This window comes from Ptychodera flava, chromosome 16 (assembly GCF_041260155.1).
Source record: "Ptychodera flava strain L36383 chromosome 16, AS_Pfla_20210202, whole genome shotgun sequence".
NCBI lineage: Eukaryota > Metazoa > Hemichordata > Enteropneusta > Ptychoderidae > Ptychodera > Ptychodera flava.
Genome location: NC_091943.1, coordinates 38406069 through 38426294, shown reverse-complemented (window position 1 = coordinate 38426294; position 20226 = coordinate 38406069). Strand labels below are relative to the sequence as shown.

The following is a 20226-nucleotide window of genomic DNA, read 5'->3' as shown; positions in this document are numbered from 1 at the left end:
AGTTGGCCTGCTTCTTACTGGCATGCCATCACTCCTGCACATTTGCAGGATTTCACTTTTTCTTACCTCATTTGCACATTTTTGACACTGATGTGTTCATTTGAACAAATTCACATCTCAACCCCTGCATCTACCTGCACACCAAATACTGAAATGGTAGCTCTGGGGGTATGGGAGCCTTTGTGTGTAACGGGCATACATCCACACATACAAACCCACAAATATACAGACATACAAACGCCACCGACTCATCACATAAGCTCTTTTTGGTATTTATATACAAAACCAAATATGAGCTAAAAAATGAAGCCATAAAAGACGGCCATTGAAGTGATATGCTGGTGAATAGATGCTTTGTAAACTTACCTTGTTGCGTCACTTTGTGGGTTTTGATTATTTTCTTATGTTGTACTCCTGCATTATCAGTAGAAGTGTAGATTTGCATGGTAGTGCCATTTCCAAAATGCTCATGACCTTGATACTTTTGCTGGACACCATGCTCAGCAGATAAAATGGAAGAGTTTCTTTGGGGAACAGGTGGGGGTAGTTTCTTACTGCTTTGTTCAATGCTTGATGTAGCATTGCTATCACTGGCACTTGTCAATCTCGGTGGTTTTGGTGGTGGCGATGTCACGATGGTTGTTGTTTTGTAAACAACAAAATTACCACTTGTTGCTGTTGATGGATGTTGTCGATTTACATTGTCGACTTTGTCAGTTCCACTATTTGAAAACTTTGGTGATGATCTTTCAGATGCTACATTTTTGGGGGTTGTGTCCGGTTGTTTAATTTGTTCCTCCGGCGTTAATGGGCTTCTTATCACTCCCAAGGTAGCTTTTGAGGGTCGAATCACTGTCTTCGTCGCTGATGGATCTGGTGACGATCCAATGGCGGGCTTTGTTGTTTCTTTCACTGGGTCAATTACCGTTGTTGTAATTCTAGAAGTATTTGAAGAGCCACTCAGTTGTCTTGTAGATGCCATATTTGGTTTGATTTCTACCTTCCCTCCGTGAACAGTTTGGTGAATCACTGATTGTGATCCTTCACCACCAGATCCCAATGCAGTCTTAATGTTTGGTGAAGTTTGTACTGTGACAGTGCTGCTGGTTGAAGTGGTGCCTAAACTCTGTATTGAAGGTGAATACTGTTTTATGGATAAGAATTTTCTCGGTGGGGGTGGGGGTGGAACTTTGGTTGATTTTTGTTGTGGTGTAGCATGATGACCTTCTTGATTATACATGTTACACAAGTGTTCTCTGTGTCTTTGGTTAATTTTGTCACCATAAGTAGTTTCACGCAATTGAGCTCGTCCCATCTGTAAGCTTTTCTCAAAATTTTGTAGTTCCTGTTCAGTCATGAAAAGTCGCTTTCTTTGACTTGATTCATCAGTTGTCTGCAGAATTCACAAACGACAGTCTGCTCAGTGCTAATCAGACTACATAACAAATCAGACCTGAGTTATTTTATTTACAGTTAATCAAAAAGAAACTTTGAATTTATGAAAGTTATTCTTGGTAGGCAACGTCACCATCTTTAACAATTCACAATTTTTTTTTTCTAGACAAGGTTGTCCTTGTTATTCTGTCAGTAGTATAATGATCTTATCATGACAAGAATGTCTGGTAGATTTTGTCCAGCCTGATATCCAAAGTTTGTGCAGTGAGAGGTTAATTAGTATGCTATCATTTACATCTATGAACACCTTGATTTTTGTCTTCTCAAACCTGCTGTCAAAAACCTGACATTATTATGTTCATGACTTTAACCTTCACCACTGACCAGACAAAATCTACCAGTAATTTTCTCTTAATGGCTGAGCCTATCACTACTTACATTGCATTATCATCTTGAAATACTGCAATGGCAGAATGCAAGGCCACCAGTAAAGCTTATTTTAGATGACAGAACATAGATGTTGTGTATAAAATAGCTTGTAACATAAAAGATGGCAACTTTGCTGTTTGTAACATTGGTAGAGAATACAGTACAGAGTTTGTTAGAATTGAAATAGTGATAAGAAGTTTATGTCTGTTAGAACTCTGGCAAATAAAATAACTCAGGTTTCTCATATGCAGTAATTTCTGCCATCATGGGACATGTCATTGCAACTGTTAATGTGATAATATATGGCGTATGTTATCAAATGTGCTGACTTATTTTAATGAATGACATAAATTAACGTAATTTTACCATAAAAGAGATATAACAGTCTCAGATGAAATGCAGCCCTAACAATTGGACATTGCAATTATCAGCAAATTTAATACTTTCTGCGGTTGCTTCCAATGGCAATACATCATCAACTTGACATGTAGACTACTTGACATGTTTAATCACACAATGCCATTCATATAAGTCATATTGATCTGCCTAGCTCATAATTGGTAAATCATTTGATATATCTTTTTAATAAGATAATTGTCCACAGTTTGAGATCCAATTTCTACATCTATGTGCATTTTGATGACTTGATGATAAATAGGTATGATACGTGACTTGATGATCAACTGTATTCCTTTCAAATATCATTTAAAGAGGAACAACAGAACATACCTTTACATTTTGAACAATTTTACTTTGATTGATTGGAGAGCGGCCAGTTTCCCTGACTGCTGCACTGGTTGGTGGACGAACGCTTTGAAATGCAGATTTGGTTGAAGTGTGGTATTCATGTACAGGAGAAGGTTTCGATGAAAAGAAATCTTGTTTATTTGATGTTGTTGGTGTACTTTGTTGTTTAGTTCTTGGTGTTGCCACGATGTATTGTTCTTGAAAAGTACTTGTTGTTGGTGAGGTTGGTGGATGGTATTCTTGTACAGAGCTTAGCCTAATAAACGGAGAGATATTTATTCAGTCTACTTGTATTTTATATCGTATTTGTTGTATTGTCAGCAGTATAAATGAATGTGCAAACATCCAGTGCAATCTATGATGATCACTTAATATATATTTAGTTTGTCTTCTGCCAAAGGCAGTGTATACATGGCTGCTGCACACAATTATTCTTACCGTTTCAATGTAAACAAAGTTCCTGTCAATTTTTTGCATCTCTTCAACGCTGAATCCAATCTTAATGGTTCCTCTTTGATAAATCTGAAAAAAAAAACAATTTTGTTATGATTTTTGTCATCTTCCTAGTGTTATGAAATTAAATTTACATTCCACATTCATCAATGTTTGTAATTCAAATATTTTTAATTCAATTTTAGGGAAAGGATGCGATCTTTGCATCGTGAGTAGGGCACAAGGTGCATGAAATTTTTGCCATTACAGAATCACAGTAGCAAAACAATTTGATTCTGAAGTTATTATCATACTCTGTCATTAGTTCTTGTTGACACTGCTCCTTTGTAAAACTATTGAGTCTTTATTTTCCTTTGAAAACATTAGATAAAGCTGATAAATAATTTGTACTTTTAAATACCGGTACAATATATGCAATTCAATACTGTAAAACTGTCAAGTTTTTAATTTTTAATTTCTGTATCGTCACAGTATGGTTTCAAATAATGAATGATAGATACAGACAAACATGACAATGATAATTTTCATGGTAATTGGAACTGGTAGTGCTGAGTATTTTCAATTTGTTACACACTGCACACAAATGTAAAATTTTATCTATAAGAAAACAGAACTTTCTTGGCATATATTGAAATCTGACTTCTCATTACAATCTTTTTCATCTATCATCGAACGCTCAACTTCATGTGAATGTTGATACATCTCATGACTTCATCAGTATGTTTCCTTTGAAACTTCATGAGTTGATAAGGAACTTCCTAAGAAGTTTCAGACGCTGGCGCGACAAGTTTATGTAAACATAGATACTTTGTAGCTGACTGGAACTTCCTCAAAGAGTTCACCACCTCAACAGCTACAAACTCACCAGACTAGACAAAACGTCGCCAACAAATAAAACTTGCTGGGGCACACAACACGGTAGACTTGGTTCAAGTCTGTGATTTGTGAATGTTTGAGTGGGGTGAACACGATAATTTGTGTTCTGTTTTCATATGAAACGCGTGAGTGGGGTGACCGCAACAAATTGGGTGAACGCTATACAGCCTACATTTCGTTTATTCCCGTCCCGTATTTTTATGGAAGATCAACACTTACTACTTGTACATGTCTCAGGCAAAGCGCGAACAATAGCGGGGAAAGTGGACGCAGGCGTTCAAGTCCAAGCGAAAGGCTGCTCGATGATACCCTGCGCAAGCAGCTTTGAGTTTTTGGCTGGTGCAGTGATTGACAGGGGAGTTTCTCCCGGTCAATCCGGCAGAAACTAACTCACTATACTGCGCAGACTCAAAGGTAACGCGTTCAATTAATCCCAAGGAAAACTGGCCTTGGCTGCCAAATTCCAAATAGGTTTGTATGAAATAAGAGAAAAAAACACGAGAATCTATTACAAAAGATTTTTTTAGAAATTCACTGACTTGAACCAAGTCTACACTGTGTGCAGTAGACTGTCGACAGTCCCTCGTGCCTTCTTTTGACCGGAGTCACTTTATAGTTTATTATTAGTGCGGTAGCAATCCAACATAGGCGATCGAGCGCCGAACGCGCGAGGTCGAATGCCGAAGGCTTGTACAAGCAAATACCAGAAGCTACGCCAATACGCGAGACCAAGCGACTGGCGAGAGTCTATGTGTGCAGAGTCCTGGCCGACAGAGAAATGCTTTAAAATGTGTGAAATTGGAAACTAAGGTTCACTTCAAGAGACAAACAAGAATTGTAGTCGAACTTTCATTTTGAGAGTCAACGTATCGCGCTGGTTAATTTTGAAAGTCAACGTATCGCGCTGGTTCATTTCCTCACGCCGGCACAAATGTATATGCGTAACTTATCGTGATGATTATGAATGATGATGGTCCCAAATGAAACCACTATCTTTTGCAAAGAAACGACAAGCACCGGGAGTAATGTTTGCTATGGCATAAGCAGTCGCTAGTTTAGTGAACCTGTAAGCAAAATCTTGATTAGATCTAAGCTCACTCTTTATATAGTTGAAACACGGCTCGCAAGCGTTGAACTTGGTGGTAAATCAGTCGAACCCTTTCTCATGCAATAGTCGTTGGGATTTTGTTCAACACATCGCGAGTGGTGGAAGCCATAATCACACAGTCACCGACGGTTCAGTAACTCCAACCCGTTTGATGGTCCAACGATCACATCGGAATGATCGACACCCGTAGCACTGACAAGGAGGTTGATCGTGTATGTAGCGTTCGATGCTAGCCCTGCGTACCGTGCTGTGTGTTTCGGGCGTTACACAGCCCCCTCAAAACACACAGCACGGTACGCAGGGCTACGTTCGATGCATGCCGTTGTATTTCAACTGCCGGTGTTCCGATTTCTGCGTGTCCAAAACGACGATTGCCTGAAGTTCGGATCACCGAAGACTCATCAAACCAATGAATTTGATTTATATTGTAGTCAGAAACAGTTTCTATGAAATCCAGTGTATATTGTTTGATAGCTGGAGTCATTGATTTGGCGGTAAGACTTGATATTTTCTTTCGACTCATGCTCAGGTATTTGATTATCGCTCGGTGGATTGTCGCCAGCGATGGCACGTTTTAATAATCAAGAAGTCTTCTTCTGATTTCGTGTAAGTAAATACTTGGCTGCCGCCTTTTGTAGAACTCGATATGTTGGAGAACGTTGTCCATAACTCTGGTGCGTTCTCGCACTGGTCTATCACTGGCTGCGTTCAGGAAGCCTGTTCTCTCGTACGTACAGCAGACACAGACAGCTACAAAGTATCTATGTTTACATAAACTTGTCGCGCCAGCGTCCGGAACTTCTTGGGAAGTTCCTTAACAACTCATGAAGTTTCAAAGGAAACACACTGATGAATTCATGAGATGTATCAATATTCACATGAAGTTGAGCGTTCGATGATAGATGGAAAAGAGTGTAAAGATGTGCAAGAGTGTAATGTCTTTATTCTGCATATTCTAATTCATAACTTACATACACAGCGTCACAGTAATATCCCTTTGTGTACATGTACACAACCTAAACATCCTGAACACTGTGAATGAATTCAATCTGAAGTAAATTCAATTATCGACGGAATCCATACAACTAACTCTTTGCTTGCTTAAAACAATCAAATATTGCTGCTGCAACAGAACATTTTTACTGATCTGAAAAAAAAGCTACAACTGGTTCTCCAGTGAAAGATTATAATGCATGATTTTCATTTCTAAAATTTGACTAAGCAGCAAGATTCTACTACTGATTTTTATTGACTTTGTCAAAGACATATTTTTCTAGCTGTATGAAATATTGCAATGATAAACAGATATCTATACATGTCTATACCAAATACATGATGAGGGAAAAACTTGGAAACATTAATTTTGTATCACACTTTTATTGCCACAAATGTGATGTAAATCCTATATTTACAAGCAAGCAATAATTAGTATTATTATCATTATTATTATTGTCCCACTCAAGCCTATCACTCAAAGACTGACTTGACTTTACAAGTTATCTGTAACTTGATGTAACTGTATATTTCCTTTAATATCTCAGACACTGAATTGTTGCTGCAATAGCACATTTAGCTCCCTGGCTGCCACTACACCTATGTACATTGAAGGCTCCCACCTGTCATTATCACAAACACTTTGAATAGATTTTACGATAAGAGGAACTGTGATTTCATACGTAATTCACACAAGCATTTAACATTTTACGTGAAATTACTGGTACAGCAATCTAGAATGAACATGTCAGAAAACAGTGGTAGGGTTAGCCCTAGTCATATCAACTACATTAAAACTTTTATTTTCCAGAATGTGTCAACTTTGCATATAATTGGATGTCTGATGTCAGGATTATTGGTCGATAAGTACTGTGAGCCATGATCAGCTGATGGACACGTTGTTAGTCATTTAAATTGTGACATCAATGTCACCATACCTTTCTTCCTGTACAACAACTTCCATTTCACCTGCCATAACTTTCTTCATGTTGTCATGCAATATTGGAAACGACACTGTGTAAAAACAAATGAACAATAGTTAACAGTAACAAATTCAAAAATATGGCATTACAGCAGTACATTCACACATCAACATGTAACATCAGATGTCACTATAGGATGGGGACAGTATATTTATGATACTGTTTACACAATAAAATAAGACAATCTCGGATTTACACTTATAACAACCTAGTGGTTGGTATAGCTCCACACTGATATAAATTGTTTTTCTCTGAAACAAATGAGAATTATCTCATTTTTCCTTGTTACAGTCATCAGAAATTTACCGTGACGCTAATATAAGAATTAAAATATCAAAAGAAAGTTGACTAAAGACGATGAGAAAATGTATGCTGAAAAAATTCAGAGGAAAAGATGCTTTGACCAAAAATGATAAAATATACCTTGAAAATTTATCAAACAAAGCAAATATAATTTGCAAAATCAAAATAATTATCTCTTAGGACCTACAAAACTTACAAAGCTATAAGAAGAGCAGTTGGTATACAAACAATAACAAAGAATAAAGCCAATTAACCCAAAGGCCAAAAGTTTGATAATTGGTGGTAGACTGGTAATTTGTGACTTTAATAGTCTTGTGAATACAGTGACATCACCCTGGTATGATCCGTGGACAGTGAAACTCTCCTCATATCAATGGGTTCAAAAATCTAAATGGTTTTATGCATACAGCAAGGTGAGAACAAATCACAGTGGATGACATATAGTCCCCTCTGTATCAACTAGTTTTCTAAACTGTTGATCACTGTTGTTGATGCAGGTACTTGAAATATCTATAGCACAGTTAGTGACCTGGAGACCAGATGTAATTCAACCTCTCAGGATATTGATTGTCAACTTCACGGTGTAGAATCTACTGGAATAATTATCAATTTTACAGTTCTGTATGCTGTGCTACAAGACTTTCTATTTGCAGTGGCTAAACACTCCTATTTGAAGGTATATTTACCTTTTTGTTCTGCTAACATTTTGCTAACATTTCCCAATGACTGTGCCAACCCTTCTAAATCCTGGACATTCACCTGACAACGTTTGTTGATGACATTCTCTCTCATTTCCTCAATGGCAACTTCTAATTTGCTGTAAAGTCAAAAATCCAAAAACATCTTAGGACAATGAAGAACACCAGTTAGTGATCTGTAGTACATACATGTATGTGCAGTTTGATAACATCAGATTTCAGAATCAAGGTTATTTCAAAATGAGCTTCAGATTAATGAAATGGCAATGACTCTGCAGTTGGTTGATTGGAGCATTTGATATTATCACAAAAAACTAAATTTCTACTAACTGTTGTACAAATTCACTTAATGAGTCTATTGGCACAAGATCACTTATTCACTTCCGGGTTCGTTACCCACGAAGATAGATTGGAAGAAAAATAGTGCAGACCTTGAAGTTTTGATACCTGCCTGCATGGATGCTTGTTTAGTTTGAACTTTAATGTCAAGAATTTTTGTAAAGATATTTTTCTGCCTGAATCAAAATGCAGACTGTTGTGAATAATGGCTGAAGCATTCGGTGGTAATATGAGGAGTTCTAGGGGCCATAGAAATCATAACAATAAGCCTGAATTTTGTCAAAAACACCACTGAGGGCGCTATTTTCATCGCTATCTCAAAATTTCCGTGGACTTGCCCACACGAAAAATTCATCAGTAGTCAAGCTTACATTGACCTAACACCTGTTAAGAGGATTCGTGCCGCTGAATATTTTAAAATAGGAAAATCGAGCTCAACGCTACTGTGGTGGCCTATGGGAAATAGTGGTCTTGTGCCTATTGACATGATTAAAATTTACATAAATCAGGGGCAGATGTAATGAGTGGGTTACGGCATAGCAATGTTCATACGTATCACTTTCCATTATGTGACCTTTCAGTTAATTCTGATAAGCAATGGACCATTTCACATTCAAACCAGTTGTTGTTGGACACACAACAATCTAAAAAATGTCACATCTATACGACTGAGCAATAAAACCAGCTGTTCACAGAAGTCTTATGACATAGCTTTAGCTTGTCCTCATGAGTCATTTTCCAGCACCAGAAGGTCAGAACAACAACAAGTAAAATTTTCACATGACACAGCAGCAGATTTCTGCAATACAGGTCATCGACTTGCGAATGGAAAAGTTTCGTTTATACTTCCATATAACTGTCTTATCCTTACGAATGAAGCGGCATTAATGTTGTGTTTACTTGCACAGACTACAATTTAATACAAGAATGTTCCAAGGAAATGCTCAACAGAACAAGGACAATGAAGGCTGTGAGGCAGTATAGCAATATATAATAGAAAAATCATGGTTGTTGTCAAAATTATGAAAATTTGTCATTTTCAAGTTTCTAGCTTTACAACATATTTTCATGAATACTGCGACGTCATTTTGGATGATGTCATCTGAATGTAGGTCATAATTAACTGAAATAAGTGTATTCACCATGTCTGAGTATACGTGATTGTAAAACCTGAAATGCATTCGATTTGGTTATCTTTACTGACAGGCCTTTAAATTTCCAAGGCATAAACAAACCAAAATAAAACCACTGAGGGCAGAGAATATGTAAACAATCAATAAATTGCAAAAATGTTCCCAAAATATATAATAACTGCTCCTTGTTGGCTACACCAGCTGGCTGAGTCAGGTAATACCAAGCTTGAAATCAAGGCGGGGCAGTTTACACTGCATAGCCAGCGAATAATGTGCCTGGTGTTTTCACATTGAACAATTTTAAACACTGCAATGAAATAAACTTTTTGCACAAAAAAACATGAAGAGTAAAAGCATCACTATTTTACTTTAAACATCAGTAGATATTTAGTTATTCATTGGATGAACAAATCATTTAAGGATATATATGCACGTGAAAAATGTGGGACGTAGGCCTGCTTGGCATACCTTTATGTCAAATTTCTTACTTTTGAAATAACTCTGCTCTCATGTCTCTAACTTACCTTAAATTGTTGTCAATTTTTTGATTCTGTTGTACATAATGTAAAAACTCTTGATGAAGTTTTGCTCGATGAGCTCGAACAGGATGTTGGTTAATGGATGGGTTTGATTGTAACACAAACTGTAAGCTTTGAAAAGCATCACGAAGCATGTCCCTTGACTGCTGTGTCTGAAATCAATGAAGATAAAGATTAAATGTGCTGAAGAACACCAATGTGCTGATAACTACCAATGTGCTAATAACTACCAATGTACAAGTGATTTATCCAGGACGCATGATTGCGCAAATACCCCTATCTAATCAAAATCCACCTCATGTTTTCCCGTTCAACTATGACTTGAGGTTTGAGATTATGATTTACACAGAGTATTTACAGTGGCATTCCACTTCATGATTACTGTCTATGATGTAACACAAAACAGTTGATGTAACCCACTATATGTGTAGCTACCAATGTGGCAGTGACTACCCATGTGTTGAAGACTATCAACGTACCAATGTGGTAGTGATACCAATGTACCACTGTGGTAGTGACTACCAATGTACCACTGTGGTAGTGACTACCAATGTACCAATGTGGTAGTGACTACCAATGTACCACTGTGGTAGTGACTACCAATGTACCACTGTGGTAGTGACTACCAATGTACCACTGTGGTAGTGACTACCAACGTACCAATGTGGTAGTGACTACCAATGTACCAATGTGTAAGTGACTACCAATGTACCAATGTGGTAGTGACTACCAATGTACAGACGTGGTAGTGACTACCAATGTACCAATGCGGTAGTGACTACCAATGTGGTAGTGACTACCAATGTACCAATGTGGCAGTGACTACCAATGTGGTAGTGACTACCAATGTACCAATGTGGTAGTGACTACCAATGTATCAATGTGGTAGTGACTACCAATGTATAGACGTGGTAGTGACTACCAATGTACCAATGTAGCAGTGACTACCAATGTGGTAGTGACTACCAATGTACCAATGTGGTAGTGACTACCAATGTACCAATGTGGTAGTGACTACCAATGTGTTGAAGACTACCAATGTACCAATGTGGTAGTGACTACCAATGTACCAATGTGGTAGTGACTACCAATGTACCAATGTGGTAGTGACTACCAATGTGGTAGTGACTACCAATGTGCTGATAACTACCAATGTAGTGACTACCAATGTGCTGATAACTACCAATGTAGTGACTACCAATGTGCTGATAACTACCAATGTAGTGACTACCGATGTGCTGATAACTACCAATGTAGTGACTACCAATGTGGTAGTGACTACCGATGTGGTAGTGACTACCAATGTACCAATGTGGTAGTGACTACCAATGTGCTGATAACTACTAAAGTGGTCAGCCAATGCTACACTGAACTCCGCTGATAAACATTATCATGTTATCAAACAACAAATGACATAACGGCCAATCTAGCTCCACTGTTAGTTTTACCAAAAGCAACAATAATTCAATTGCTGTCTAGCAACAGTCATGGCTTTTGCAACCTTCATTTGGATGTGACAAAAGAGAATTTCATTTTCAGTAGGAGCCCTATTGTGAACAAAACATAACACTGTCAAGTCTCATTGATGTTATCTCATAGAAAATGCTTATTATTTTGAATGTATCGCATACACATTGAAATTGCGGATAATAGTTGAATAGAAAATAAAAGATTTACACACCTGCTGTAAATGTAATTTTCTGATCTGCTTCAAGTCCTCTCGCAAATGTTTACACGTTGTGTTCATTGTCTGTGCAGCATATCGTATTTCTACGCTTCTCACTGGAGAGTATGCTTGTGGAGTCGTTGAACTATCATCTTTAGAAATAAAAGTTAACAGGACTTATGATAAAAAGATATTTCAACAAGATATCCATTTCTAAATAATAGTGGGTGGTCAAATTATTAGCGCAGTCAAATTATTGCAGTGATAATGGTACACTGTTTTTGCTAGATGACCAACATTTTGCAAAGCACAACATGATAAAATAACCCTTTCAACAGTCTATGATTCCATGACCACATACTTAAGGTTTTTGTTTTTAGCAAATCATTGATTTGAAAACAAAAAATTCAGAAAGCAGGGTCCAGATACATAGTTACAGAAAACAATAGCAATATTCTTTGCATATCTGGTATACATTAAGGCACAGAGTAAGGCCAGGTATTGTATTTTCACAAATTTTCATTTTTCAAAAATGACAGAAATTTATCAGAAAGTCACATGCTTCTTTCATATCAGTTCTATTGATGTTTAATAAAAATTTCCTCCAATGTGCAGTTATTATTGTGATACTGTATGGTACAGAATCAAAAATGTTTGAGTTAATCACTGTGTTTTGATGCAGAGAATATAAGACAGACAAAGTGACATGTTTTAAGAGGAAGCATTGGTTGGTTACCAGAAACCAATGTCTTACCTTTGACAGTAGATTCAGTTATAACTCCTGATTTCCAAACCCAAATAGCATGCAAATAAAGCAGTAAGTATACAGAGTCCATTAGTGAGTCAGGCATAGTTAGAAAGATATTCACATACAACAGAACACATGCAGTCCCAGACAATGTCTTTGTATTTCAACATTGATAGCAGTGACATGTCATGCAACAAAGAAACCTCAAACTGTAACATAAAGTTGATGATTTTGTAGAGGTATTAGGTTTGAGTTCATGATAAATAAATTGGATTAGCAAAGATGCTTTGATTGGATCCTGTGTTGGTGTTATACACCTGCTTTGGTATGCTAGTATTTAAATGGTTAGAGTTGAATTGGGTGTAATAGTTTGTACATGTATGGGGAAACGTGGCTGTCGTTGTGTTAAGTCCTCTAATGAGCTTCTGATAAGTGTAAAGTGTAGAAAATGACGTGATAACTCACCGCTCCTGGCAGACTTTGAACTCTCTGACAATGCCAAACTGTTACGTTTGGTTGTTCGTAAAATCTCTTCACTGAGATTGACCAAATCTTCCTGACTAGAACAGCTTGACTGAAAACAACCATATCAATGACACTGTCTTACCATTTGATTCACATTTAATATGTATTTTTATTACAAATCCTAGTTTAAAGTTTGAGATTCTAAGCATCCTGATGCGCAAAAGTATTGAGCTGATTCTTGAACCACTAGTAGTTTGGTCAAAAAACATGTTAAGAACATCTGGACGACCATAATTTTCCAACTTTTGGACAATCTGACAAACATCTTGACTAATCAGTGACATATCCATGGCCAAGCAAAGTAATACCTTCCCTGTATGATATGACTAAGGTGATGACAAAAGACTTCAATAAGATTTTTTTCTGGAACTGTACAAGTACGTGGCATCTGAAATCATTTATGGCAATGACTGAAACAGGTATTTATTGACTTTTTTTACTTAAAATCAGAAAGTACTGATTTGCATCAAAACAGAAAGCAGTCAGCCTTAGAAACCTGCGAAGTATTAAAATTGAAAGACTTTAGGACTAGCATTTTGCAAACATATGCTTTGCCAAAAATGACAAAACTGTCTAAAACATTTACATTTGCAAATTTTTAAATAAATTTCCCATCAAAATCAAGTCTTCTGTGGGAACCTACCAAACTATGAAAGCCATAAATACACTACTTTTGATTGAAAGAAAATAGTCCCAAATATAGACATTACGAGGTCATTGTCATGATCACCAGTGCAATAACAGCCAGATGGCAAAAAATCCACAGAACTTCCCTTGCAGCTGTATCCATGATTATCTATAAATAATCATGTTTGGATCAGGTGATTGGTACACAGTAAGAGTCTTGCAATATCTCAAATTGTACCATTCTTTAGGAGACATTATGCTTTTTCTTACGTCACAAAAGTGTCATAAACAATAAGAATTGGAAACAGCATGTTGGTTCATCATGTGTATGGTGGATTGAGAGGTAAAACCTAAACGTACTTGCTGTTCAAAATGAAATGTTTTAATTATGAGTCCCTTTGCATCCATCCACAATCTATGGAAAACCTAACAAAAGTCAAATGTGTTGTTGACAGTGGAAGCTCATAACAATTAAGGGAAAGTTATCAAAACGTACACAGAAAACCAGAATTGAAAAGATGTGAGATGAAATATTTCTTACATGATCATCTTGAGGTGGTCTCTGAGGCCGTTTGACCAAGGCTGTGTGGACTAAACCAGCCAGATTTGCAATCTGCTGTTCCATCATTGACATACGGTATCTGAAAGAAAGAAATCAAAGACTTTCACATCAAGATGGCTTTTTGGATGAAAACAGTCTTTTGTATTAAAAATGAAAATTACTATTACTGAGTTAATGGTACAATGTTAAAGTTTAGAGACAACTGTTGACAAAGATGCACAATAATCTCCTGTTTTCTGTATTGCTGTAAGAAATTAATATCTTTAAAGTGAGAAAGGAATATCAAAAAGTGATTATGCAACCTCTAAATAAAAGCTTTCTGTCCATGTGATTTTTCGCTAATTAGCTGTTGTTTCACATCTGTCTTTCTCTACTGTAAGCTAACTTATCTTTGATCTTTTATGCTTTACAAATCTGTCTCATTTCACTGTTTCACAATTGTTGACTCTGCATTATATTTCTTTCAAATGTTCATACATCATCGGTATATCTGTGTGTTTGACTTTTGATTTGCCATATGATCTGCAGGGATAACATTGCCTTGTCTTCCGACAAGTTCTACTCAAATGTGAACATTAACAGACAACAGATGCCAACCAATCCAAATAGCTACATTATACACATGTATGGAGACAAAATGGCTTTCAGTCTGTGGCCCTACTGCAAGATCATGCTGTTAAATTCTTGCATGGGAAGAGAGGAAGTTGGCTCTGTGCCAACAAGAGAAACATTAACTCTGATTTATTACTGTGGTGGTGTTTCCAAATAGTAGCTGTCATAGATGTGAAAATGAAAATCAATACATGTATCTAGGGTTTTTTGACTCATCATATAAGCTCTTTTTGGTATTTATATACAAAACCAAATATGAGCTAAAAACTGACACACATATAACTTCTATATGATCCACCTTATACCAGCTTTAATTGTTTGTTGTGATATGTGCAACTGACAGCTGTATATGGATGGATAAGCCGACAGACAAATGAGCATGAAAACTGCTAGAACCACTACTTCAAATTTTTAATACGAATGTTCAATGCCCTGACAGGAGATAGATGTACAGGATTAGATTTAATTATTCTGCATTATTGGATTCAAATGTGGCTTAAATGTAAAGACATTAATTATAATCTATATCAACTATCGTATCTTACCCAGCATCACTGTCACTCATCGCTGGTGTTGATCTTCCTGACAGGGACTGTTGATGAACTCGTAAAGTTTCACTGTCACTTATGCTACCATTGTTCAACAAAGGCAATGATCTGACTAAATACTCCGGATTGGTCGGAGTAATTCCATGTGCTGTTGTGTACTCTATCCTCTGTGGAGTTGAAGATCCAATCGGTGAGGGTGCAGACAACGGCCTTTGACCTGGGCTTGATGGTACCTCAGTGGCTGTTACTTTAGGTTTATGTGCTGGACTTGATGCAACCTGTCTCACTGGTGAATATACTTGCTTCCTCTGTAGTGGTTCCTGTAGTCTGTCAGTATCACTGAGTCTATGGCTAGATGGAAGGGTAGCTGACTTCATTGCTACATAAAAGGATAAAATAAAACTTCTTTTAAATTTTGCCATGAAGATAAGGAGACTAACCACACACTGATATCAGATATTCTTTCATATTTAGCAATACATAAAATACTACCATTGTGAACTGAATGATGAGATCACAAAAATTAGAGGATGTCCTGTGAAAATTGTTTTTTGAGGCTCTATGTCATGGCTGTTTGTATGTTATGACACTACTACAAATATTTCACAGATAACCATTACAATTTAGTGAAAGACTGTGTACATGTGATATTGCATCTGAATGTATCTAGCACTTTAACAGTTGAACTGGCAGTAATATAGCTCTGTTGTTCTTTAGCATCGTCGTAAACCACGCGCCTCTTTACGGCAACAGCTCAGCGCTACCCGTCAAGAGACCGTGGTTGATTACGCAGAGATTCGCGGATCTATCGCTGGTTTCCAGCGCTGGCTGAACGGAGCCAATCAGAAAGTAGGTCTCATAAACGCGCATAAATTATTGTAATGAGCAATACACAACGACTTGGGCTGATCTTGGTGCTCACCACCACACAGCGCTCACTGTCGACGAAGAGCGCGCAATGTGTAAATGTTTAATGTTTTTGGATTCAACTGCTCTATTCACACCAAAAAGACGCCATTGATAATTATTTTACAAGGAAAAGATGGGTTTCTTTGCACGAGGACCAGCGGTGGCAAGTCTGTATGCTACCAGGCATGGCAGGCCGTCCCGGCCCATCGTGTTTCACGAGCGTTATATCGAAGGGTATCGCATAACTGGAGCAGCTGGCCCCATGCCTCGCTGTGCACAGTGTCCGACCCAGGCGTAGAACAACACCGCTGTGTAAAACCCGTTGGTCAAAACTATTGATCATAAATTTACTTTACCACAAGTTATGTATAAACGTTTATGTATCGATCTCTTCATTTAGGTTCACACTGAAAGCTTTCTTATCGTGCTGTGGGTATACATGGAGCTAGAAACGTATGAATGGTATATTGGGCCCTTTCATTCGAGCTGGTGCTCCGCGATACAAATCACAAATGTACGCTAGGCTCCCGATCGTCTCAACACTGCCGAAATCACAGATCTCGGAAAATTGCGTAGTTGTTCAAGTCCGATTATGTTTCATTAATTCATCACAAAAGTTACGCTAACAACGGAATCAAACCAAGAGAGGTTTAGTTTGTTCCATTGGTTTGCAGTTCAGCCGGGTGCGACCACATATATGCGTACACTCGCTCAGTGTGACCTGGTGACAATTTTCGGACAGGGTATTGTGAATTTCGCCCAAAGCCGTTTCACAAATGACGAGCAGCAGTACGAAATCTTATTACCATACCCTTTGAAACTTTATTGTGTTTATCCTAAAAGTGTTAACAGGACGGAAGTGGTATTTAGGGGGTCAAAGTTGCCAAATTGTTAATTGTTGACACCATAGTGAGTGCGTAGTAATCGGACTGCTATCGCAGTAATCGGACGTCGTATTTGGAATGTGATTATAGGGGCTAAATATTGATATTTTGAAACTTCAAACCCTCGATTTTCAATTTCGATGTGTTTAGAAAACTGTTTGTAAAAATTTTGTGATAAATTAGTTACGTTCAATCCATGGACGACGCAACTATATTTCGACGTGTATGGTACTTACATCGGACATGGGCTGTCTGTGTGTTGCTTTCGACACCATGTTGTATCGTAAGGTGTGTTAACTTAGCGAAGTTTTATAGCCCGAAATAGCTTCTACCGAAAAACTAACTATTCAAAACGGGACAGCAGCGTCACCTGACTTAATATGCGGTATCATGACTTGTAAAACGCTATCAATACGGAGCGAAGTGAGTACAACGAACAGCATGTCTTTAATGTCCGAACTGAGATCGTCCGAAAATAGTCCACTGAGTGTACGGGGACGAGCACCTTGCAGTGGGACCGGGCCGGGTTCGTTGCTGGCCGTGTACATACCGAAGCCATAGTATTCACATGGTGTCGCCGTTGCTCTCGATCATGACAGAAAAACTGTCAAAATTTTGAAAGCTGTCGGATTTAATGCAACATATATCGGAAGAGATGCAACGGAACCAGAGGATCTCAGGCCCTGAAAGCTCGATTGTGTACACACAGACAATGAGGAGCTTACGACCCGACATGACTTTGTAAAACGGATTCGTGATTGGCTAATTCTGATGATATGTTCTCATGAATAATTAATTAACCCCCATTCATACTTCCGCAGTTTCCCGGCGTAATCTGCCAGAGCTTGATTTTTGCGTAGGTCAGCAGAGCGGAAATTATTGCTCTGGCTCGCGAGAATGTTCTTTAGGGGAAAAATGATGAATGTAATTGGTTACAAGTAACAGAAATTAAAATAATTGAACATTGAAGACAGAAGGCAAATAAATTTGAAAGCAGATATCACAAAGGATTCCTTCGCAAAATAAAGTGGCATGTATATATTGCTTATTGTCTGTTGTTCTTGTACCAAATTTTAAATAAATCAGTCTAGGCATGTCTGAATAATATCTCTTGATGTGGAAGAAGAAACAAAATGATTACCGAACAGCCATATTGGATTGTATGTAAATATACATTTATGTGCATATGTATATCATAGTGTATTATTCTCACACAAAGTTTAAAGTAAATCAGTTCTAATGTCTGAGTAATGTTATCATTGAGATATAATTCACTCAGCGATACTGATCATGTCTACTTACTTCTACTTCTTTCAGCGTAATCGTTGTATACCTGTGGCGTTCTTTTTGGTATGGTGGAATTATCAATGACTATACTTCCCCTGGTCTGACTGTTATGTAATGTTGGTGATGCCACTCTCTCTGTCTTGTACATGTAAACAGCACTGGAAGGTTCTTGTTGATGTTGTTGTTGTTGTTGTTTCTGTGGTGTTGTTGGTCTTTGTTGTTGTCTGACAGTTGTTGTTGTGCTAGTGATAGTTGCATGTTTATGTTGTCTCATATTTGTGCCATCACCATACTCAGGTTCTGAGTAGTAACTGGTCGCTGGTCTTGAAGACGAAAGCATGGAACCTTTCACATTGGATTCTGATGTTGCTGTCCTTTCTGATACCAACCTAACAATACTTCTGTCCTTCACTTCCCTATAAAAATATGGAATACAGATTTTCTTGATTAAAACAGACAAAGCAATGGTATAGATGGCAATATTATAAAATTGCATCTTCAATATCTTGCTAATAATAATCATAATAAGCCAAAAAACACATCAATAATATTGTACTCCGATAAATACGTTGTAACATTACCTTTGAGCAAAGAACTACCCAAAAAGTACATTTAGAAAATAACAAACTGTTGGTGTTTTGATATAATATCAACTGTGAGTTGAAAAAAATTTAAAGAAATCAGAAGACATGTTTCTGTATATTGAAATAAATACCACAAAAATATTGTCAAGGGCAACGTGTTCCAAACTTGACCAGAAATAGAGCACAAATGCATGACTTCCATAGATGCCAAATGATATATATGATTATCAAAAAATCGCGAATACATCTCATGCTTTAACTCCTTGACTGAATTGAATGCCGGAAATTTGCACCTCCTTATTGAATCACTATATAGCTTAAGTGCCGTTGTAATCAGATTTCTGTTCACATTACAATAGCTGAGCTTACTGCATGTCTGGTTCAACTTCAAGAAACCCAAATAGCAGCTTTTCTTGCAATGCCATGATTCAGCATATTCATCATCTATGACTCCATCCTTTAGTTACTTAACAAAAGTTGTATAAATAGCACAGAGGGGTCAAGGACGGTAGATCACTAAACTTCTAGAGGTGCTACCAACTCTAACCCCATTGTGTGTGGCAAATTACCATAACTAAACATTATGGAAGGTAATTTACCAAGATTGGTAAACTATCCTCACTAACCGTTACAGATGGCTGTTTACCAAGTTTGGTGCAAGTTTACAGAGTTTGGCAACCTACCATTCCTAACCTTTATGGACGGGAGTTTGTCAAAGTCAAAGGGGTTAAATTTGCAGCTGGCAAAACTCTGAGGGTTTGGAGATGGAAGTTTACCAAAGTCAGAGGTTTAGGGATGGTAGTTCGCCAAACTGAGAGGAATTCAAGTTGGTAGCTATTACTAAACTAAAAGAGGTTAGGGACACTAATTCATCAAATCAATTCAAGGCAGGCGTGACTACAAGTAGTCCTGGAAACTGATTGACTCTGATGGAAGTTCAACTGCCAAATACCTCTGAGAAATGCAAACTAAAACTACATGATTATACTGCAGATGACGATATTCACTTCCTTTCTGAATTTTCAGAAAATTATTAGGGGTCGGATGATTTCTCAATTCCACAACAATCAAAGGACAACACAGTAAATAATTTTGGTTTAAGTTTGTTATCCTTGTGTTGTACACTATCTCTTCATTTTTTAATGGAAGAGTTCCTGGGGACAAGTGCGGAAATTTTACCTGTATTGCAAACAAAAAAAGAAGTATAGTTGACTATTGCTGTGTTTCAACAAATTTATATCAGTATATCACTCATTTTGAAATCCCAACAATGGTTGG

At 37.4% G+C, this 20226-nt stretch overlaps 1 protein-coding gene across 7 annotated transcripts in view; it reads right to left on the bottom strand.

Moving 5' to 3' along the window:
- The window catches only part of LOC139114793 (coiled-coil domain-containing protein AGAP005037-like), a 77295-nt gene that overhangs the window by 40232 nt on the left and 16837 nt on the right, over positions 1-20226 (bottom strand). For 5 of the 7 annotated variants that reach the window (XM_070676719.1, XM_070676722.1, XM_070676721.1 and 2 more), the window contains exons 6-17: positions 18380-18780; positions 15282-15663; positions 14104-14203; positions 12876-12984; positions 12417-12443; positions 11678-11814; positions 9982-10148; positions 7974-8104; positions 6940-7015; positions 3010-3093; positions 2554-2827; positions 367-1393 (exon numbers count right to left, since the gene is read on the bottom strand). In XM_070676719.1, coding sequence (XP_070532820.1) covers positions 367-1393; positions 2554-2827; positions 3010-3093; positions 6940-7015; positions 7974-8104; positions 9982-10148; positions 11678-11814; positions 12417-12443; positions 12876-12984; positions 14104-14203; positions 15282-15663; positions 18380-18780 — 2915 coding nt within the window. The remainder of the gene's footprint in view (positions 1-366; positions 1394-2553; positions 2828-3009; positions 3094-6939; positions 7016-7973; positions 8105-9981; positions 10149-11677; positions 11815-12416; positions 12444-12875; positions 12985-14103; positions 14204-15281; positions 15664-18379; positions 18781-20226) is intronic. The other 2 variants (XM_070676725.1, XM_070676723.1) reach the window with 2 other exon arrangements.